Source organism: Melospiza georgiana, chromosome 22 (assembly GCF_028018845.1).
Source record: "Melospiza georgiana isolate bMelGeo1 chromosome 22, bMelGeo1.pri, whole genome shotgun sequence".
Taxonomy (NCBI): Eukaryota; Metazoa; Chordata; class Aves; order Passeriformes; family Passerellidae; genus Melospiza; species Melospiza georgiana.
Genome location: NC_080451.1, coordinates 6,445,543 through 6,468,788, shown reverse-complemented (window position 1 = coordinate 6,468,788; position 23,246 = coordinate 6,445,543). Strand labels below are relative to the sequence as shown.

At 45.0% G+C, this 23,246-nt stretch overlaps 1 protein-coding gene across 1 annotated transcript in view; it reads right to left on the bottom strand.

The window, feature by feature from the left end:
* DISP3 (dispatched RND transporter family member 3) overlaps window positions 1-23,246 on the bottom strand; it is a 42,411-nt gene that overhangs the window by 14,045 nt on the left and 5,120 nt on the right. Inside the window, exons 2-9 of the mRNA XM_058039349.1 lie at window positions 10,700-11,636; window positions 8,675-8,894; window positions 6,102-6,238; window positions 5,155-5,289; window positions 4,132-4,292; window positions 2,555-2,694; window positions 1,726-1,871; window positions 180-341 (exon numbers count right to left, since the gene is read on the bottom strand). Coding sequence (XP_057895332.1) covers window positions 180-341; window positions 1,726-1,871; window positions 2,555-2,694; window positions 4,132-4,292; window positions 5,155-5,289; window positions 6,102-6,238; window positions 8,675-8,894; window positions 10,700-11,627 — 2,029 coding nt within the window. The 5' untranslated portion in view covers window positions 11,628-11,636. The remainder of the gene's footprint in view (window positions 1-179; window positions 342-1,725; window positions 1,872-2,554; window positions 2,695-4,131; window positions 4,293-5,154; window positions 5,290-6,101; window positions 6,239-8,674; window positions 8,895-10,699; window positions 11,637-23,246) is intronic.

Below are 23,246 nucleotides of genomic sequence, written 5' to 3'. Positions count from 1 at the left end.
AACATTGTAGATGAGCCCCCTTATGGACTGACTGTTCAGGGAGCACTCTCCCACTGTGTTAGAAGACATTTACCACGCCCCTTTTCCCAACTCTTGTGACTAATAATCAAGGCTTGGAGACTGATTGAAATGCCAAACCCTCTAAAATCCATGCAGATTCAACTCTCCTCCTTGCTTACCCACAATCACCCATCTGCTCTTCACTGCAGACCACAGCACCCAGTGCTCCAGCAGCTCCTGCAGATGAGTTATCAAGTGACCCTGGCTGCTCTTCTCTGCAGAGAGCTGCAGATTTTCTGGCATCACAGACACCAAGGGGACATCCCCCATTTCCAGGGAGACTAGAATAGAGAGAAATCAAAAGCAGTCTCAGTGTCATGAGTGTCTCCCAGAGCTCTCTGCTCTCCTTTATCAAATCTTGTGCAAAGTGCTGTACAACTCAGTCAAGCTAAAAAGATGGAGTAAGACCCCAGCAGAGGCAGTCACTCCAGGATGTTTTAAGAAGCATCTTTGCCAAGTCACTGCCATGCAACATCTACAGATGGAAATCCATATCTCAGTCCAAATCTATGCTTCAGGCTATTCCCTGCTCTACCAAACTACAAAAAGACTGTCCATAAGGTCACAAAGACACTGCAAGCTTCTTGGGCCAAGCAGAATTTGTCCCTGTCCCACTAAATATTCTTCCTGCTAATTACACACAGCTGATCTCTTCCTGAGTGCAGCCTGGCTCCTCCTGATTCTCTTAGTTCAGGGATGCCAAGGGAAATGCCCCCTTCTCTATGTGTGAGAAGAGGGCACTTGCTGTGTGTTGGGGAAGATGGAACAGGAAAGCCTTATAAATATGATTGCCTGGCAAAAGATTTTGAGAATATGGAAACTATAAGTGAGATTGAAATGAAAGCAAGCTTTGAGATCCTTTAGTTACTGAACAACTGGAAAACAATGGTGTGGCTGGCTGAAGGTGATCCCCTTTTAATGGAACAACACCCTCTGCTTGCAGACAGGCCCAAGGGTCAGAGCAGACCCTACAGCTTGGCAGAAGGGGCCCAAAGAGGAGTTTTTAGGGTTTAAAATGTAACACAGTGTGGTAACGTAGTGATTCTTATAGGCTGTATGGAAGATTTTCCAGCGAGTTTTAAAAGCCAAGTACAAGAGAGCACGACCCTGTAAGCACCTTTTTCTTGGGCTGGAAGGATTATCTCCTGCTAACAACAGATAGGGAATTTCTGGGGGTTTTTTTTTCCCAGATTGCTTACGTGATCTCAGGCAAGTCACTGCCCTCTCCATACCATGATGAAGGAGCTGCTCTAGGGGGCTGAAGAACAACAGTGCTCTTTCTCCTGCTTCCCAAATACAGCGCTCCAAATGGCAGGGAAGAGGGGAAAACTTTACTCCACGGTGAGCTGTCCTGGTGTTATGGATTCGATGTTTCATGGCTACTTCCATGTCACAATCAGTGAATTCAGACAGAAATCAGACCACAGTGGACTCAAGAGAATTAGCAAACTAGTTAAGAAAGCATGCATTGACACCCACTGAAGATCTCAAAGCAAACTCACAAAGAATATTGAGTCCTGACTCCTACAGCTTCCCATGATGACACCATCTCCAGCTTACAATTCAGAAAACTGAAGCAAGAACCAGTGTCAGGGGCAGGGAGAGCTGCAGGATGAAGAGGGCAGGGTGATCCCCCCAAAGGCACAAACAGCAGAAAACACTTACCAGGCTCCTCCTCCACGCTGAGCAGCGGGATGTCATCATCCAGGTAGGGAAGGGTCTCTCTGCCTGCTCTGGAGGGGGCTGCTGAGGCAATGAAGAGATCTTCAGCCAGGTGCAAGGCACTCTTTTTGGTGCACTTCTGACTGCAGCTGGATTGAAGCAGGAAAGGAGACAAAGGCAAGAGTTTAAAGCCACATACCCTGTGAGGAGTTACCAGCGGGCTCCTTCAGTGGCAAAGGAGCACAGGAACAGCCTGCTCCAATTGTTTGGAAAGACAACAGGAGCTGCCAGGAGCAAATTCCATTGCAAGTGCTGAGAGGGCAGGGGCTGGGCTGCCTACACAGAGCAGGGCTGAGCTGTGGACATTGGGTGCTGAGAGATGGCACTTTCAGCAGTTCATCTCCCTGCTAATGAATAAAATCATTCCAGGTCACCTGCAGTGCTGAAGAGCAGGGGAAAAGGAAATGTGCTGAGTTTCCAACACAAATTTCCACATCCTGCTCACAGGCAGGAGCAGTGGGGACCTGTCTGCCTTGCATCCCCACCTCTTGAAGGTTTAGCTGTCATTAAGTGCTCAGAGGAAACAAATGGTCCAATACTCACTCCATGGCATTCAACCAAGAGAACTGACTGAGACAGAATGAGACTGGGACTTGACCCTTCCATTTTGCTCGGATCTGGAATGGCAGAACTTAAATTTCCCTTCTGTCAGAGCCAAAGCCAAGCTGCCTGAGGGGAATGAGGATAAACTGAGATGACAGGGAAGGAATTTGCAAAACCTCCTTTTGCCTGCAAATTCCACAACTTCCCACCCACAGGCTCCAGGGCTCACCTGGCTTGGCAGGAGCTCTCTAGTGGGGACACATAGAGGGTCCATATTCCAAGAGCAGCTGGCATGGTGAAGAGCACAGCTACCCAGCAGCAGGACACAATCAGGGACATGAAGAGTCCAAAGTCATGCACAGCTGGGATCTACACGAAGAGAGAGAACACAGGATTGGGATCTGTGAAGGCTACAGCTTGTCTATCTATAGCTGCACAAATAATTTGGCCATGACAGACACTTACTTGACCAGCTTAGCTTGTTAGGGAATTGAAGTATACAAGCCCCTGGACACAATACTGATAGGCTAAATTTAAGTTTAAACAAGGGGACACCAGGCAATCCCTTTGAATCAGGAATGCACCCATATCATTGGCCAGTTAGCTGGCCAGAGTAAAGACCTTTGTCCAATCCTCTCTCTAAGCACAGGAAATTCAAAGCCCCTATAAAAGAGGGTGTGCTTCAACAAAGGTTGGCTGTTGCCACATGAACTTTGCAATGTGTGTACATCACATTCCTGTCTCCACCACCAGCAACAGGGATCAGCTGGGGCAAGGAAGAGATATCTGGAGGAACCTGAGAATAACACACGGTGATCTCAGCCATGAAAGTCAGCAAACCTGCTAGGTAAAGCACTGAAACAGAGCCTGTTTGATCCGTGGCCCATGGGGTTGTTGGCTGGAGACAGAGACAACACAAACTCTCTGAGATGCATGTGACAACAGTAATGGTTTACTATGGAAGCCTCCTTATATAGGGGGTTTAAAACCCCCAGGGTTAGACAACTGATGGGTCTGGGTCTGAACACCACCCCAGCTCCTTGACCAGTGGTATGTCTGCATTCTAGAAGGAACATGATTGGATGAGATCTCTGTCACCACATTTCTCTTCACAGAGAAAAGCAAGGCACAATTCTTCCCAAGAATATTTCTGGGTTTCACATTCTCTGAACCTCAGAGAAAGGAAAAACAATTCTTATCATATGCTGTGCCTGTGTTTGTGCAAAAGTAGGATGCAATATGGGGATTGTTTACCCAAAGTGATGGTGTTTTGTTTCCTTGGCCTATCAGGGCCAGGTGTGTGTCTGTGTCGGGACTGTCGCTGACGAGATTCTGTGCAGTGGAGTGCATGGCAGATTCAGTTTAGATGTAAGGTAATATAATACAGAACAATATAGTATAATATAGAATAATATAGTATAATAAAGTAATTAATTAGCCTTCTGATAAGATGGAGTCCTCCTCATCATTCTTCCCTGCCACGGGGGTTGACCTGTTTCGACAGATCTCTTTGAGTTCAAATCTAACCAATGACTGCTCACCCAGGGACTTGTTTTAATTCTTTTCTAGAATGAACCAGGCGAACCAAATTAGAATTCTGTTATGGTCAGATATGCCTTGTCCAGCTACAGACCAGCACAGAAACATTTCCTTGGATAACCCACTACCTTACAGCAAGTAAGAGACAGCCCTGTGAGAAGCAGCTCTCACTGCGCCGAAGGAGAGGACAGATGGTGCTGGCAGGCTCCTGATCAATCAGGCCCTTTGGCAGACATTGAAACCCCAAATTCCAAAGGCGCAGGGTACCTGAGAGAAGATGTTGGCAGCATATGCTGCAGCTGTGGTCAGGGAGGTGAAGAAGGTGGCTTTCCCTGCTGTCTGCACAGTGTGGATCATGCGCAGCCGCAGGTCCTTGAGGTGCGTGGCTTGGCGGTAGGTGTTGATGAAAACAAAGACATCATCAACTCCTGGAAAAAAGACAGCAGGGATACTGGTACTCTGCTCACAGAGGTGACACCGGCTAAAAATATCTGATTTCCCCCCCCTCGTGAAAAATGCATGTGTTTTATGATTGGCTTTTTGCAAATATTAAAGTGAGTGTTGTATGTGTTGTGTTAGAAAGTAATGCTGGATTAATTCTCTTAAGTAGTGTGTTAAATATAGTTTTAGGTCATAAAAAAATGTTAAAATAGAAACTATGCTATGTAAGATACTTTTTTCTAAAGAAAGGACTCGCAGTGAGACAGCAGCCACAGGACACCTGAATCTTTCAGAGAAAAAGAATTTATGTCATGTCATTGTTGCTCCATTATCAGGAGAAATGAACTTCTTCCCACCTCGAAGGCACTGTTAGGATTCAGAGGAAGAAGTTGCCACTGCCCAGCCAGAATCCTGTGTTTGAATGGAATTTATGCATCATGGATGAGGTGTATGAATATGCAACAGCCTGTTGCTTTTAAGAGTTAATCCTCTGTTAATGTGTGTCCTTTTTCAGGCTCTTGCTGCCCAGAAAAAGGTACCTGGACTGTTCATAACTCTTTCTTTTTATTGTCTCATATTGTCCAAATTCAAATTGTCCAAATTGTTATTGCTCTAATTGTATTACTATTTTTATAACCATTTTATTACTATTAAACTTTTAAAATTTCAAAACCAAGTGATTGGCGTTTTCCACATCCCTTGATATTTGAACTGCAAATATTAAATTTATAGGTAACAGAAAAAGGGCCTGAAAATTCAATCTGGATTTGCCACCATCACCTTCTCTCCTGCAGACAGAAGGCAGGGCAAGGCAGGTGAAGCACAGGCTTTGGGTAAAGATGAGCTTACCAATCCCCACGATGACAAAGGCAGCCACACCATTGAGGATACCCAGATACTGGATCCCAAACACGACGTGGTACAGGAACAGAGCCACCAGGCAGCTCAGGCCAATGCTGGCAATGCCAAAGAATGACAGAAACACTGCAGCAGAAAAGAAACACAGAAAAAAAATAATATCTCTGGCCACCCCTAGCAGAACAAACACCTCCCATCTGCCCTGTTGGGATAGTGGTTCCCATAGTGTGTTTGTGATAGAGAACAGTTCAGGGAGTACTGCTTGCAGCCTCCTTCCCACAAGGCTCATGCAAAAAATTACATCAAATTGATGCCAGTGTTACCAAGACAGGCATTTGCATCTTATTCCTGATCTCCTGTGAGTCTTTCCCTCACCTGTCGCAGACATCTTTTCATGAAAATCCTTTCCTTGGGATTTTTTCTTCCTGAGAAGCTGAGAGGCCTCAGGAACAAAATGTAAACAATGGTTATCTGCTGCTGTGGAATGCAACAGGTGCATCTGGGATTGGTCTCATGTGGTTGTTTCTAATTAATGGCCAATCACAGTCAGCTGGCTTGGACACAGTGTCCGAGCCACAAGCCTTTGTTATCATTCATTCCTTTCTATTCTTAGCTTAGCCAGCCTTCTAAGAACCTTTCCTTCTATTCTTTTAGTATAGTTTTAATGTAATATATATCGTAAAATAATAAATCAAGCCTTCTGAAATATGGAGTCAAATCCTCATCTCTTCCCTCATACAAAGACCCCTGTGAACACGGTCACACTCACCCTGCCCATAAGTGTCTGCTCTGGAGAATCAGACTTGCCCTTCTGCATGCTGCAGTGCCACACAGCCACACTGGTGCCAGGGCATCAGAGTCTCTCCTCAGCCTTGACACAGAGACATTTGGCACATTTGGATTTGTGTTAGAACAGGGCAGCTGTGAGCCCAGCGTACCTGAGCAGGAGGTGAGGATGTAGACCAGGACAGCTATGCAGCTACTGCTGATGAAGGCCAGCAACATGTCATTGTTGAAAGTCCTCCTCACTTCGTAGTCAAACAAATCCGTCCCTCCGTACAGCACCTGGACTTTGCTGGGGTGGGGAGATGCGAAAGAAGAGGAATAGCTGAGCACAAAAGGAGCAGAGCCAGGTGGTTCAAAGCACAGCATCTCCTCCAGAGCCAAAGGAGGTCACTGCTCTAATAACCTGGCAGTTCTCTGAGAAAACGGAGCAGTGAGAGCAGGTTGAACAAAGTTGCTGCTGGAGGTGAAATTCGTACAGGGAAGGAGAAAAATAAAGAGCAGGTCTAATATTTTTAATATTCCTCCACTGCATGGTGGGTCTCAGGCACTAATAGACAGTTCCTGGAGCCTTTAAAGCCAATTCCATCTGGAATCCTAATCACTGCTTATTATATTAGCACTGTGGATGCAGGCAGAGGGAGAGATTAATCAGAAATTATATGATTTACCAGGTTCTGCCTCTGGAAGCAGGCTCAGAGCAAAAATAAGCCAACATAATTTAACCAGGACTACAATAGTGCTGCACCATAGGAAGCTATCAGGGATCTGAGCTTTGGAACTGAGCCTTGGCCTCAATTCCTTTTTTGGCTTGTCAGAATCACAGTCTGCTTTCCCAGCCCATTGCTGAGAATGCTCTGTGGGTGCCTGCACTCCAACCTGCTTGTGAAGATCAGCATCCCTTCATTCTGGGAAGCACCAAGTCTCAGGGCAGCAGAAAGCTGGAGTCTAAGAAGGCACAGAGACTGGGACACACAGACTTCTGTCAGCTGCCTGAGTACTAGAATGCCCTTTTAGCCCTTTTAGCTCTGTTTTATCATCTCTATATCTCACAAGCACTGAGCAAAGCTCTGTTCAACCAAGACCTGGCAGAGAAAAAAGCCTGCACTTCCTGAAACTTATCCTGCCTTGAAACTCCCTTCCCAAGCTGTCTGTACAAAAAGCAGAATTGGATCCGCAGGTTGAGCAGCCTTGAGTGAAGACTTTCATCCCCTGCATCAGACCAGCAGTGGCCAAATTCAGAGCAGGAAGACAGCTCTGTTTGAGCTAGTGGAACTGGATTTGTAAGACAGAAGCAAAAAGATCCTGTGCCAGACAAGGACTCAGTGGAAAGACAGGGAGTAGATTCAAACTTTGTCCCCTTTTCATTGTCTCTGTTGGTGTCTCTGCATGTGGAAGTGGCAGTAAAAGGGAGCATATGAGTAATTTTCTGCCATTTACTCCCCACCATCATTCACAGCTCTGTGGCTGAGCCCAGTTTCTGTGGAGATGCTTTTTCATCTGGAACATTATGCCATGGCCACTGTTCACATCTGACCAGTAGTCCAAGCTAGCATGTCAAACCTTCTGTACCTGGTGCCTTCCCAGTGAAGCCAAATGGAACGTGGCTATCAGAGAATAGAATAGAATAGAATAGAATAGAATAGAATAGAATAGAATAGAATAGAATAGAATAGAATAGAATAGAATAGAATAGAATAGAATAGAATAGAATAGGCACTTCTGCCCTGGTGTGAACTTTAAGGCAGAGCTGTCATTGTCATATTCTCTGAGAAATCCCCTTGCCCAGGATTTTGCTTCTGGGAAGCTGAGAAGCATTAGAGAAAAAAGAAAACAATAATTATATGATTTGCTTCTCCTGTGTTTTGCTCATGTGGAATGTATTTGGACATTGTTTATCCAACAGGTGATTGTTTCATTGGTTCCATGTGAATTGTTTTCACTCTTTGGCCAATCAGGGTCAAGCTGTGTTGAGGCTCTGGAAAGAGTCACAAGTTTTCATTATTATCTTTTTAGCCTTCTGTAAGTATCCCTTCTGTATTCTTTAGTATAGTTTAGTATAGGAGTTTGCCTCTTGTTGACAGAGTGACAAAACCATCTTTTGTCTCTTCAAAAAGAAAAAAAGCCCAAAAATTTCTCTTCTCAATTAAGTGAAAAAGCTACTTCATAAGTCTAAGGGACTTCACCTCAAACTTAAGGCTAGCCAATTAAACAGAAGCCAAAAAGTCCTGCCTGAGCAATTTACTAAAAAAAGTAACAAATCACTTTAGTAAGGTGTTTTACCAGGAACAAGAACCTCTGGTACCTGGCTTGGTTTTTCTCTGTTTGTTATTTTGCCTTTTATTAAACCTTTTTGTTTCTAACACTGCAACAGAAGCCGTCCTGCTGATTTTACGCCTCCAAGGGTAGCTGAGCTATCTTGGGCGTGTTATAGAGCTCCAAAAGCTTATTAGACCTAGCTTGAAGAGACTACTATAACAGCAGAATAGAATAGAATAGAATAGAATAGAATAGAATAGAATAGAATAGAATAGAATAGAATAGAATAGAATAGAATAGAATAGAATAGAATAGAATAATAAATTAGCCTTCTAAGAAGATAGAGTCAGATGCATCATTCCTTCCATCGTCTGGGAACCTTGCAAACACAATAGCAGAAAGGTCTGTTCCACCCTGTGCCCTTCCCTGCTCTTGTGCACTCCCACCTGCCCTACCCACCCCTCCTCACCTCGTGGACTGCTTGGCCAGCATGGCCACATAGGTGATGACAAAGTTCTGGAACTTGCGGCGCTGCTCCTCCCAGCGATCCTCCACTGAGTAGTAGTTGGGCAGCGGGGCCCCAAAGAGGATCTCGCTCCTCAGCAGGGAGCTCTTCTTGTTCTCAGCAGACAGGCCCTCGTCCACATACCAGTAGAATTCAGGGTGGGTCATGGCCAGCTCCAGGGATCCTGCAGGAGAAAGCAGTGCCACTTTTGTGAGGTCCTGCTTGATTGTCCTGGTAAGGCACGGGATCTAGTGTGTAACAGGGAAACTGGGAGTCAGCCTGTCCTTCATCAGAGCAGTGCTGACTGCTGCTGCCTTCCAGAGAGCAAGGGAAACCTGGATTGCAAAGACTCACATCCCACTGCTTGTGTTACTGCCCCCATGACCAACCTGAACTACAGCACCCCCAGCCAACAGCATCCTGATCAATACTCCCACTGCTGGATGCTCCTCCTTCTCTTACACATGGGGACAATATTTTCTCCATTACACCTGGAAGCACAAGAACCAAACAATGCCCATGGAAGAGGAGACCTAGCTCTGCTGTGACCTGGTACCTCTGCCATCTGATGGTGTGAGGGATGCAGAGATGGAGGCACTCAGCTAGTTCTGACTAAGAGACACTGCCTATCTATTCCCAAAACCCAGTTCCCTAGAGTTTGTACCAGAAAGACCAGAAACTGTGCTCTTTCCTGTTTTGGTAGCAGAACTGTTACTGGAGCAGATGGACCTAATCCTCTGCTTGTTCCCTGCATGGCTCCTGGACAGCTCCTCTGCAGCCTGGATGGAGACAGATGGAGGGTACATCCCACAGCCACAGCACACCCACAGACTCCTCATGAGTCACCTCTCTGTCAGCACCCACAGCCTCTGCTCTGCTGGAGGTGCACAGCACAAGGTACAGAGCTGGGAGGAGGAGGCAGCGCCTTTTTCCTCCTCTCCTTATAGGAATCTTTCCAGCTGGTGACTCACAAGCTGCCAGAACAGCCCACCGACCTCTTTAATCTGCTCTGTAGTGCAGGGAAGCTCATCCCTATTTGTCTTTTCAAGCCCCTGGCACTGCTCTAGTGAACCACAGCCATCTACAGGGGACAAGGGTCAGTAGAAGACACCTGTACCATGCAGGACACCCCCTCACTTGTCCCTCTCACTTGCCTGTGGGGGTCTGTGTGACCTGTGAGTGGAGCTGCAGGGTTGAAAAGGGGCCCTGGTGCAGAAAAGACAATTCCTCAAGGCACAGCCCAGCAGCATCTTCCTCTCCAAACAAGGCAATCACTCCTGTTAGCTGCACACCACTGACTGCCTGAACCTTGCTGGGATCTTTACCTGGTCAGAGTGACCCCGAGAAAAGTTAGAAAGTCTCTTTTCCCAGCCCAGTGCTTGAAGAAGCAGTCAGGGCTCTTCATTTCTCAGTCTCAAGGCTGTTTATTGTATCTTTATCTATAAAATTCTTTCTCCTGCCCTGCTGAGGTCCATCCAGCAGGACAGTTCCAGGCACTCTGCCTGCCCCCAGGGCAGTGTTATGTCTTTATACTAAAAACTACATGTACAATGTCTACAATTACTGTCCACTACCTATCACCTACGTTAGACAGTGAGCTTCTACTCTAAACCAATCTGTAAGTGCCAACATCACAGCAGAAGATGGAGGCCAAGAAGAAGAAGAAGAAGGAGAAAGGCTGGACACACTCAGATCCTGCCATCTTGCCTCCTGAATCCCCATTCTAAAAACCCCAAAATCTACTTTTTCACCTTGTGATAAATTCACGATCATTCCACTTAATTCATCATGGCTTGCAGATTTTCATCTAAGGTTGGTAACTTGCTCCATGGGTTATAATCAAAACCACAGGGGCATTTTGGGCTCTTGTGCCCCCTGGCAGGGGTCCTGGCTGCTCAGGACAGCCAGAGGGATGTCCTGGGTCCTGACAGAACACGAGGAGAGGCAATCCTTGAGCATGCCAGCCCTTGCCCGCAGCCCTCAGCTCACCTTGGATGTCAGCAAGGTCTTGCCCCATGCCATCATAGTAAATCTTCCCTCCTCTCTCCGTGGGGAAGAAGTAGGTCATGAGGGAGCTGGGAGGGGAGCAGTAGGAGTAAGAGCCCAGGGGCAGGTCCTTCAGGACCTCATGTGGCTTCCAGCAGAATTCACGGAAGCGAGGGTGGTCCATGATCTTGCGCTCCACCTCGTGGATGGTGACCAGGCGCTCCGTGGTGAAGATGTTGTTCTCAGCGTCGCCCCGAGCCAGGAAAATGAGCTCAATGCGCCAGTGAGCATGAGTCTGTGTGTTAGCACTGATGTAGCTGCTGGAGTAGTCCCAGCGCGGGGCTCCCCTCCCCACTCTGGAGCTCTGGTTTGCTGTGCTTGGATAGGGCTGTGGCTGCAGGGAGCTCCCCCTGCCCTGTGCGGGGCTGCGCCTCACCCGTGTGCCGACACCAAGGTGGGACGCGTTGAGGTGGAGCTGCTGGAGCTGCTCAAAGATGAGCCTCTGCAGCGTTTCTGAGGTAAAGTCAGCCAGGTCCCGGCGGTTCCTCCCCCAGGAGCCAAACTGGGATTTGAGGGCCAAGGCGAGGGCGTCGAAGCGCTGCGAGGACTCGTGGTTGCGGATCTCGAAAGCGTTGTAGGAGATGTCGATGTCCAGGGCGGGGTAGTGGAGGAACATGACGACAGCAAGCACGGCAGGGATGGCACAGCCCAGGAAAAGGATGAAGCCAGCACAGTACGGGTTGGTGAACACCCAGCCAACAATATTCCAGAAGCCAGACATAGGCAGTGTGACACACAGGGGCCTGACTCTGCACGGGCTCTTCCCACACAGCAGAGCACCCTCGCGCCTCTTCCGGGAGCTGAAGGCCACCTCTTCATCTTCCTCCTCTGGCCAGGCATCCTGTAACAATGGGTCATCCTCTGTGTCCATGTCCAGCACCTGCACACAGATAGAGAAGAGCAGTCAGTAGCAGCTTCTCACAGATAGAGAAGACGCAGCAGCGGTGTCACAGGCACAGCTCTGAATCCACAGACTCACAGCAGCAGAGCCAGGATACTCCAGCTCCCTCAGGAGGAAAGCATCACTTCTTCCAAGCCCCACAGATCTGCTGCAGCCTCTGAAACAACAGCCTTGTCAAGGGGTATCCCACTCTGCCTGGCAGAGGAACCAGAGAGGGAGAAGTTCAAGTGACAGCCCCAGAGCCCAGTGCTGTGGCAGAGGAAGGCTCCAGGAGCACCAGGCAAGGAGACTGCAGGGATTCACAGTATGCTGCTCACCCTGCAGCAGCATGAACACTTAATTAGCTAACCTGGTCCTCACATCCAGGAATGGTTCATGCTACCAGGTACAAAATGCAAAGGAGTGCTAACTTCCTCTCCTTAGAACTGCCAATAGATTTCCCCCAGCTATTTATGGCTTTGCTCCTAACCAGCTCCACCAAACATAGCACCTAGCTCACAGGGCTCACCTTTGCCAGACATCCAGTGAGTCTTCAGAGAGGTTGATGTGTGGAAGTATGGTGTGCAGGTGTGTGTGTGTGTGCTTCTGTCTCTGTGTGCACACACATGCACACCTCGTGGGGAAGATGAATACTGCTATAAATAACTGGGGAAATCTATTTTCAATTCTAAGGAGAGGAAGATAATGCTCCTTCCTATGGCTGGTGTGTGAGCCCCATCCATCACTGAGCTGCCAGGGACTGCTCCCCTTCAGCCTCTAAGGGACAGCCAAGCTAAACTCCAGTTCACATCAGTGTAGATTGATGCTGCAGGAGCTCAGGTGTAACCTCACCCATCCCACTTGGGCAGGTTGCTGTGTACCTGCAGCTAGCTCCCCTCTACAGCTGACTTTTCTCCCTCTGGCCTGGGGAATGGAGTTACTGTGAGAATTCAAAAAGGATATCTATTCTCTCCTTAGAAAGAGAGGTAAAGAGCCATAATAATTTCCCATTTTATTGAGTTACTGAGGAGAAGGAGGGAAAAGATTCTTATCCTGAGACAGAAGAGCCTGCATGTGACAAGAAAGGAAAATGAGAGAGAGCAACTTAATAATAAGGCAGCAGAAAAGGGATTACACCATCTTCTTTCTTAACCAAGAGCTAAATCCTCAACTCAAGGATGGGATCAGCTCTAAGGTATCTCCCTCTGATTTGTCCATCAATTTTCATGGTCTGGACTGCAAACCCCAATCTGTAACACATGGGCACCATTATATAATGTTTGGTGACCAACATGTGCTACACTCTGGCTGCAGCCTGGCACAAACTCTGCCGCTGGTGTGAACTCCAGCACAGAAATTTCTGCAGAAGCCCCAGAGAGAGAACTGAGTCAGGGAAGGATCAAGATTTGGTCTGGGACAGAGGCATGGGCAGGGTGGGTGGCACCAGGACTGTGCCCAGCAGTGCCAGCCTCCCTCTGCATCCACAGCTCTGAACCCCCTTCAGGAGAGCTGATTCAGCTCCACAGCCAGACATGGCACACTTGGCACTGCCCTTGGGACTCATCTGGCTTTGCCACCTTCCTCAGATCCTGCCTGGATCAGGATGACAGCCCATCCAACCCAAAACATGGCAAATTGAACTGGTGGGGGAGATAAACCCTCAAATCATCCAGAAGGGGATTGAAATGCATTTTTTTTTCTGCTTGAATTTTACTCGAGGGCTGGCCTGTTTTCCCTCCATCACTTCTCATGCTATCCAGAGACTCTCAGCACTGAATCATGGCCCAATTACTTTTTCAGCTGCAGGATACACACAGAGAACTTAATCCTGCAGCCTTCATTAAAGCTCTGCCTCACTCCTGAGCAAGCTTAGCCTGCGCCAGGCTGAAAGAGGCAGAGGATTAGAGAACTCCTTGGAGCCCTGGGTCTGTTTCTTTAGAGAAGAGGCACTGATTCAGCTGCTTTGGGCAGGCATATAGATTTGCTGGGCTTCCCTCTGCTATTTCCAAAGCAAACAGGCTTCCTGCAAGCTCAAGCCCCAACAGCCCCACAGGGACTGTCATTCACTTGCACCTCAACCAGGGAAAACACCCATGCAGCTCCCACAAGACAGCTCTTTTCCAGTGGCATCTAGAAGAAAGGAAGTCATTGGCAAGTTGGAGAGAAGCAGTGACAGATGAGGAAGCTAATTACACCCGACCAGACTAATTAATGCTGACTTTCACGTTAAAAAATCCTCACTAGTGTTCCATTTCAATTACCCAGTTGTTCCCTCCTGCAGGAAAAAGGAAGCCTTGTGCAGCACCAAGCTAGAAAGAAAAAAGGAAAGGAAGCTCAAGACTAGAAGGGAGGGAAAGACAATTTCTGTAATAAAGGAGATTCTCATTGACAAAATAATCAGACTTCACACTGGTTCCTCCCATGTGTGCAGAGCATTCACAGCAGGGCTAGCAGTTTTGTGCTCCTGAAATCTTCTGGAGTTTCTACCAAAGGCTGCTTTAAGCCCCTTTGATAGCTACAAGGAGTTCCTATAAGGGGCAGAGAAATAGCCTTCATGCTTCCAAATTATCCTAAGAGCATCTGGTCCTGGCAAAAGCCACATCTCTGTGACACAGAGCTGCACACAGAACAACTGGAGGGCAGCATTAATGTGCCACACTAAAGCAGAGCTCCACAGGGACAGCAGGACACAGCAGCACAGTCTGGCTCTACACTTTAATCACTGAGACTAATCCAGAAGTCTAATTTTAAAATGCAACCAAGAAGGGTTTTCTCAGGTCCCTGTTCTGTAGCATATTCTCTGAAATAATCCCTTCGCCCAGGATTTTTCTCTTGGGAAGCTGAGAAGCCTCAGAGAAAAGGAAAACAATTCTTACCTCATTTGCTTCTCCTGTGTTGTGCCCACATGTGGAATGTGTTTGGAGATTGTTTACCCACAGGTGATTGTTCCATTGGATTCTGCTGTGAATTGATTTCACTCTTTGGCCAATCAGGGCCAAGCTATGTTGGGACTCCCAAAGTCCCAAGTTTTCATTATTACCCTTCTTAGCCTTCTGTAAGTATCCTTTCTGCATTCTTTAGTATAGTTAGTATAGTATTCTTTAATATGATATAGTTATAATATATAAAATGATAAATTAGCCTTCTGAGAACATGGACTCAGATTCATCATTCCTTCCTTCATCTGGGGGCAATGCAAATACAATCCCATTCTCCCTTATCAACACAGCTATCACTGAGAGCATGGAGTCCCTTTCCCAGTGATGAACTACTGTTCATGAATTGTTAAACAAAACAATAGGGAGAATTAGATATGTTTTTTTTTCCAATTGGAAGTCTGACTTTCATAAGTCTTGCACTCCTGGAAAAGTCAGGCAGGTCATGGACACCTCACCCTGAATCTCCTGCAATACTTCTGAAAACATTCACTAAATTCAGCCACAGACCAGAAGCTGTGCCTGAGGACACAACACAGAGAGAAGCTGTTTCAGTGGGATATGAGCCCAGAGATGCACAGGCTGCTCAAAAGCACTGGTTTGATCTGCTGGCAGAGCTGGCTCACCAGTATTAGTTAAGCAGGTTCACTTTCCCAGTTGCAAGCACAGCACAACAACCAGGCTTTAATCTATTTTCTTTCTGTGTGCTTTGCTTTTCCCTTTCCACTTGCTTTAAATCCTTTAGTAAGATGCAGAAAAACACTGCCAGACCCCAGGCACTTTGCAGATCAGAATGATATCAGAATGCTCCAGCAGCACAGAGCTGTTGGAATTACAGTGTAATGATATATGTGTTTGCTAGGAAGAAAGTTCAGCAAAATTATTTTAAATACATATATTTTATATATATATATATATATATATATATATAAAATATTATATTATATAAAATATAAAAATTTATATATTATATAAAATATATATTATATAGATAATATATATAATATATATTATAGATATAGATATAGATATATAGATATAGATATAAAAGCTCTACAGTCCATAATTCCATTTGCCCACAAAAAGCAAGACAACAGGCAGGGCTGTGTATAGGAAATAGGATTATCTGATCTCAAGCTTTTATGAAATCTAGCACAGGCACATGCACCCTCATCTCTTACTGAGGTGTTCCCTTCCACTGCTGACTGTTCCACCCCTCTTCCACCTTACAGAGACTTTTAAACCCTTGCTAAGATAAGAGCAGCTGGAAACAGAAGGATCAATGATTTTAAGTGATTAGGTTCAACGATTTTTTCCAACCTAAATGATTCTACCATCTCTCAACCAGCTTCCAAACTGGACAAAGGCTGCTTAGAGCACTCTCAGCATATGTTGAGGATCTTCTGCATGCCTCCACCTGCTATTCCAGGCTCTGACAAACACTGATTAGATCTATCATAATTGCATGCCAAAAACAGCATGGAAAGATCAGCTGCAAAGTCAAGCACTCACCAGTCAGGAAATGCCAAATTCAGGCCCAACACAGCATCCTTAATTTTGTCCCTCTTTTATAAATGCTCAGCAGTGTAGTTTTGCCTCCAGGCTCAGTGTCCAAGGCAAGGACTCTGGCTCCACCAGAGCATGCAGTGGATGATGATGCTCCCCAAACCCAGCAGGTATTCACTGCCCTGCTCTCCACTCATCATTCAGCGTGTGGTCTCACGCCTCATTTCCTGCATGCCGCTCATGCCTGCCTCACAGGCAGAATTATTAATTTCCTCGTGAGCTTTTTAACGCTGCCTGTCATGACAAAGTCTGAGGGCTGGAGAAACAGGGCTGAACTGAATCTTCCCCAGCATCTCAGAGAAGGAGGGGGTGGTGTAGTCTGCATCTGACAGATGCAGGAGCTGAGGAGATGAAGGAAGAAGCGGACATTTATTTTGGGTGCCTAGTTTGACACACAGGGTACCAAATCTTTTTGAGGGCAAAAATGGGGGCTGTGTGCCACAAACCTGTGTTCTGCAAGTATAATTTGAGCTGTATCATCAAGCATAACCATCACTGTGCAGTGTAACCTTTATGCTGGTGAGGGATACCCAACCTCCACAAGGAGAGCCAAATTCACACCATACACATTGTGAAAAATGCAGATTTTATGATTGGCTTTTCGCAAATATTAAAATGAATATTATATGTGTTATGTTCAGAAGTTATGCTGTGTTAATTTTCTTAAGTAGTGTGTTAAATATAGTTTTAGGTTATAACAAAATGTTAAAATAGAAACTATGCTATGTAGGATACTTTTTTTAAAGAAAGGACTCACAGAGAGATAGCAGCCACATTCATTTTTTTAGGACACCTAAATCTTTCAGAAAAAAAAGAATTTATTGCTCCATTATCAGAAGAAATGAACTTCTTCCTGCCTCGATCAGCCCTGAAGATGCTGTCAGGATTCAGAGGAAGAAGCTGACACTGCCCAGACAGAATCCGGTGTTTGAATGGAATTTATGCATCATGTATGAGGTGCATAAATATGCAACAGGCTGTTGTTTTTAAGGGTTAATTCTCTGTTAATGTGGGTCCTTTTTCAGGCTTATTTTGCTCAGAAAAAGGTAGCTGGACTGTCTGTAACTCTTGGTTTTTATTGTCTCATATTGTCCTAATCCAAATTGTCCAAAATTATTATTACTCTTATTGTTATTATATTTATTATAAATTTATTATACTTATTTATTGTATTACTCTTATTATATTACTATTTTTACAACCATTTTATTACTACTAAACATTTAAAATTTTAAAAGCAAGTGATTGGCATTTTTCACACACATTACCAAAAGGAACCCAGTAAATTGCCCCAAAACACACGCTTTAAAGTACTGGAACTGTCACTTTTCAAAAACAAAGGTCACCAAGCTTTGCTGACATCAAACCATGCATGTTCAGTGCCCTGACTCCCTGGGATTGCTGCAGAGGTATTCCTGCATGAGCACTTTGCTAACACGCTTGTTGCTGCCAAAGAAAATTAATTCCCTGATAAAATAATTTGCTCCTGGTTATTGTAACTAATGATTGTAGGTGTCAGAAGCAGCGTCTCAGTTATAATCTCTCACAACATGCCTCACAGCCCTGTGCCATGTTTACTGCTCAAGTTACTTGGCTTGTGCTGGTGATAAGCTCGGCTGTCACTCAGGTGTGTGGCAATTCCAGGTTTGTGCAAACAGGAACAAGCAAGCTGAGGCTCTGATAGGCTTCAGAAATGATTTGCCTAAGTGTGAAAAACGCCAATCACTTGTTTTTAGAATTTTAAAAGTTTCATAGTAATAAAATGGTTATAGAAATAGTAATATAATTAGAGTAATAATAATAATTTGGACAATTTGAATTCGGATATTATGAGATAATGAATACAAAGAGTTACGGAAGTCTGGGTATCTCTTTCTGGGCAAAATAACCCCAAAAAAGGACCCACGTTAACAGAGGATTAACCATTAAAAGCAACAGCCTGTTGCATATTCATACACCTCATACATGATGCATAAATTCCACTCAAACACAGGATTCTGTCTGATCAGTGTCAGCTGATACCAGAGACAAATATTAAAATGAATATTATATGTGTAATGTCAGAAAGTTATGCTGTGTTAATTTTCTTAAGTACTGTGTTAAATATAGTTTTAGGTTATTACATAATGTTAAAATACAAACTATGCTATGTAAGATACTTTTTTTAAGAGAGGACTTGCAGTGAGACAGCAGCCACAGGACACCTGAATCCTTCAGAGAAAAAGAATTTATTGCCCCATTATCAGAAGAAATGAACTTCTTCCTGCCTCACTCAGTCCTGAAGACACCGTCAGGATTCAGAGGAAGAAGCTGACACTGCCCAGACAGAATCCTGTGTTTGAGTGGAATTTATGCATCATGTATGAGGTGTATGAATATGCAACAGGCTGTTGCTTTTAATGGTTAATCCTCTGTTAACGTGGGTCCTTTTTTGGGGTTATTTTGCCCAGAAAAAAGTTACCCGGACTGTCTGTAACTCTTTGTTTTTATTGTCTCATATTGCCCTAATGCAAATTGTCCAAAATTATTATTACTCTAATTATATTACTATTTTTATAACCATTTTATTACTATTAAACATTTAAATTTTTGAAAATAAGTGATTGGCGTTTTTCACACACATTACCAAAAAGAACCCAGTAAATTGCCCCAAAACACACACTTTAAAGTACTGGAACTGTCACTTTTCAAAGACAAAGGTCACCAAGATTTGCTGGCATCAAACCATGCATTTCAGTGCCCTGACTCCCTGGGATTGCTGCCGAGGAATTCCAACCTGTCCTGCCAGACCTCCTTGCCAAGCACAGCACAGGCAGCTGTTCCAGCTCCAGTTCTTGCCGCTCCAACTTAAAAAGCACAACGAGGTTAAAAGGAAATGTCACAGATGCTCCACCTGAAGAGTGTATTTAGCCAGCTCTGATCAGTGTGCTCTGACCTTCCAGAAAGAGGAGGAACAGGCACAAAGTCCGACTTGCAGGTGTCACATCATGCAGGTCACAGTGTCTCACTCTAGGTGCTACCAATTTTGATCTAATGTATCTAAAAGGTCTTATTTTTCACTGCTGCAATTTACTGCCATCAGAAAATAACAGATTTGGAAGAGGAAGGTTGTAAGGCTGCAATCTGCAGTGAGGACACAGCTCGTTTTTATTTTATTTTTATTTTATTTTAGCCACATTCACTTTTTCAGCAGGGCTTTCCACACACCAGCCCGAGAGGAATGGGAGATCTGCAGCACATTCCCAAATGAGGGAACAGCAGGAATACTGAATTACTTGCGCACCATTCCAGCTCCATGCACTGAGCTGATGTCATCTGTGGCACAGACACAGTCTCTCCCATTTCTCAGAATGTGAGGGTGGATTCTGGGAGGAATTTATCCTGACAGTCACTACAGCTGAGTGAGAATAACTGCAGCAAACCATGTGTGGCCCATGGAAAACTAACTACTGGATCAGGAGGGACCCACAGAGCAGCTTGCAGCAGCCTGAAAAGTGGGAGCTAAGCAGGTTATATCTTTATAACCTCCCACACTTTTTCTCCCAAACAGGTGCACTCCTCCCATGCAAACCCAGAGCTTGTGGAATTACTATTTCACTGCTATTTCACCTTCCAAGAATCAGTGAGAAATCTGGAAGCAGATGTGCAATATCCAGAGACTGAGGAGCCTCCAGTGGTCCAGAGCAGGACCTGGGCAAGCACAAGGTTTGTCAGAGCAGAAGGAAAACTTCTTGAGGGGAAGATGTGAAGACAAGACAAGCAGCCCGAGCAGCAGGTCAGCAGATCCCCTGCCAGCACAATGAGTTAAAGCTGACTGCCAGCTGCACCAGCCATGCAGAAACTCACATTAAATATTACAACAGCTCAATAAGCACAGCCCTGCAGACCATTAGCAGAGGAGGGGGCAGGGATTCAGAATAAGCAAACAGGCTTGGATGACATGTTCATCTCAGATGTGAAAAACGCCCATCACTTGGTTTTAAAATTTTAAAAGTTTAATAGTAATAAAATGGTTATAAAAATAGTAATATAATTAGAGTAATAATAATTTTAGACAATTTGGATTAGGACAATATGAGACAATAAAAACAAAGAGTTAGGGACGTCCAGGTACCTCTTTCTGGGCAAAATAAGCCTGTAAAAGGACACCCTTTAACAGAGGATTAACCCTTAAAAGCAACAGCCTGTTGCATATTCATACACCTCATCCATGATGCATGAATTCCATTCAAACACAGGATTCTGTCTGGGCAGTGTCAGCTTCTTCCTCTGAATCCTAACCAGCGTTTTCATGGCTGAGCAAGGCTGAGGAAGAAGTTCATTTCTTCTGATAAGGGAGCAATAAATTCTCTTTCTCTGAAAGATTTAGGTGTCCTGTGGCTGATACCTTGCTGTGAGTTCTTTCTTTAAAAAAGTATCCTACATAGCATAGTTTCTATTTTAACATTATGTTATAACCTAAAACTATATTTAACACAGTACTTAAGAAAATTAACACAGCATCACTTTCTGACATAACACATATAATATTCATTTGAACATTTGCGAAAAGCCAATCATAAAATACGCATTTTTCACATCATAGAAAGTCCGGGATGCTTCCTAATACAAACAAGAGACACCAGGAGCTGGCTCCTGTTAGTCACCGTGCAAGAGAGGGAAATGTTGCTTGCAACAGCTCCCAGAAGCTGCCAGTGGAGCCACGTCTCCAGGATACAGATTTAGGCCACCAGAACTGAGCTGAGCCAGCAGGAATGTCCCTCCTCTCTGCTCCCTTCTCCTCCCTCCCAGCACAGACCCGGGAGTCTGATCTGAAGCAGCTCAGAAAAGAGGCAAACATCACCATTGTCCTCATTCCCCTTCTGCTGCCAAAGATGCAGAGATCCACAGGCACAGGAGCTGCTGTGAGCGGCAAGCAGCCAACCCAAAGGGACAAAAATGCCACCTGGAAGGATCAAAGCATTTCAGCCACTTCTTACTCCACGCCACACTCTCAGGCAGATGTTCACAGGGTGAGATGCTGCTTGTGCTATCTCTAAGGACTAAGTCCTGCAGTTAAAACACAAAAAATGAAAGAAATATTTGTGGTTCTGCTGTTAGTTTTTCCAGCTTTCCTGAGGCAAAGCACATCATCTGCTCTGAATTGCTCTCATATTTTGGAGTTTGTGATTTCTATCCTTTCACAACATGCCTTGTTCTAAAGACTCCTGGGATTCCCCTTCACAAGGAAACACAGACTATTTTTGAAAAGACATTTGTAAATTGATTTTCAAAAGGACACACTCCGCAGCCCTGTGTGGATGTGGAACTGTGTCTGGCCCTCTGAAAACCAGGCTGCTGGCTGAGTGCAAGAGGAAAGTAACTGAAGGCACTTCCCGAATCAGCCAAAGAAATGGAAATGCAAACAGTACCAGGATCTGCAACATAGCCAAATAAATGAGCATGTAGGCAGGGTGGTGTACATGCAGGAACTAATTTAGCTGCATAGAAGCCAAGATTTGGGTCCAGAAGGAATTATCTCCCTCCCAACACATTAGAATTACAAGAGACTGCAAGAGGTCTGTAAAGGAAATGTCATAAAAAACTTATTTGTCTGCTACTTACAGTAGAGCTCCCTGTTATTGGAATCTAAACAAGGCCAGATGCTTTCCTGTGCCACTTACACACAAACCCATGCTATGAACTCTGCAGTCTCTGTGAGGAAACGTGCATCAAGGAATTGGCTCCAGACAGCAGATTTACAGGAATGAAGCTTTGCTTCCTTGGCATAAGCACTGCCACAGGGGACGAAACATTTACCTGCTGATATATCTTGTTTCCAGTTGTCATAGACTGGTGTTTTACAGCTCCCTGTGATGCTGCAGCTTTTCTATCAGGCTCTGTGCACAAGCACATTGATACCAGAGACAAGCGTGCAATGGACCAAAGACCAACCCAGACCACAGCTCAGCTGCCCATCTGTCACTGTCATATTTTCTAGAAAAATCCCTTTGCCAGAATTTCTTTTCCTGGGAAGCTGAGAAGCCTCAGAGGAAAATGAAAACAATAATTATCTGATTGCTTCTCCTGTGTTTTGCTGCTTTGGAGATTGCTTATCCAACATGTGAATTGTTTTAACTTAATGACCAATCACAGTCCAGGACCCTGGAGAGCAACAAGTTTTTCATTATTATCTTTCTAGCTTTCTTGGAGTATCCTTTCTCTATTCTTTAGTATATTTTTAGTATAGCATAGTATGATATGATATGATATGATATGATATGATATGATATGATATGATATGATATGATATGATATGAGCCTTCTAAGAGCATGGAGTCACATTCATCATCTCCTTCCTGCCACATGAGAATCTGAAAATACCACATCCATCTCTGAGCCCTGTGTGAAGGGGCAGAGCTGAGAAGCAAGGGTTAGGATGGGGAGAAAAAGAAGGGATGGCCTTGGAAATAAAATTCAGTTTGGATGTGGAAAGAAATGGCTTGCAGCCTATACATCAGACTGTACCTTTGAAGCTTGTTTTCCCAACCTGTATTTTCTCCTGTTAATGGTGTAACACTCCAGTTATTAATCTTTTCTGGTTTTCAAGGCTATAAAACCATGACTCAATAGCCATGCTCAGACTTCAGAAAGCTTCCCTTAGGTGCTGCAGAGGACGGTCAATGACAGTATAACAGGTCATAAATAACATTCAGCTGGGTGCTAGTGCTGACAGTTGTTGTAGCCCACGCCTGCAGCACACTGCTACCAATGGGAAAATTTACAAACTCACACGTAGTTAAGCTTTGCTGAAACATATCCTGGACGGGGGTCAATGGAAAGTCTTTTGCTGACTTCACTTAGAGCTGGATTAAGCACTTATGCTGTCTCCTCCATACTCCTGAATTATTCATGACGGGCCAGACACTGCAATCCATACCCACACTGCACTTAATCTGTCCTTTAAATTGATTTGCATTAGTCTGAGTCACAGGCACCACAGCCTTCCTCTTTAACAGTCTCACAGAAGGCAGCAGAGCTATTCACGAAATGAGGTGCTGCTCTGAAAGAGGAGAGAGGCAGGATCCAGCCCTCAGCAAATCAAGGACAGGACTGAGAGAAAATTCAC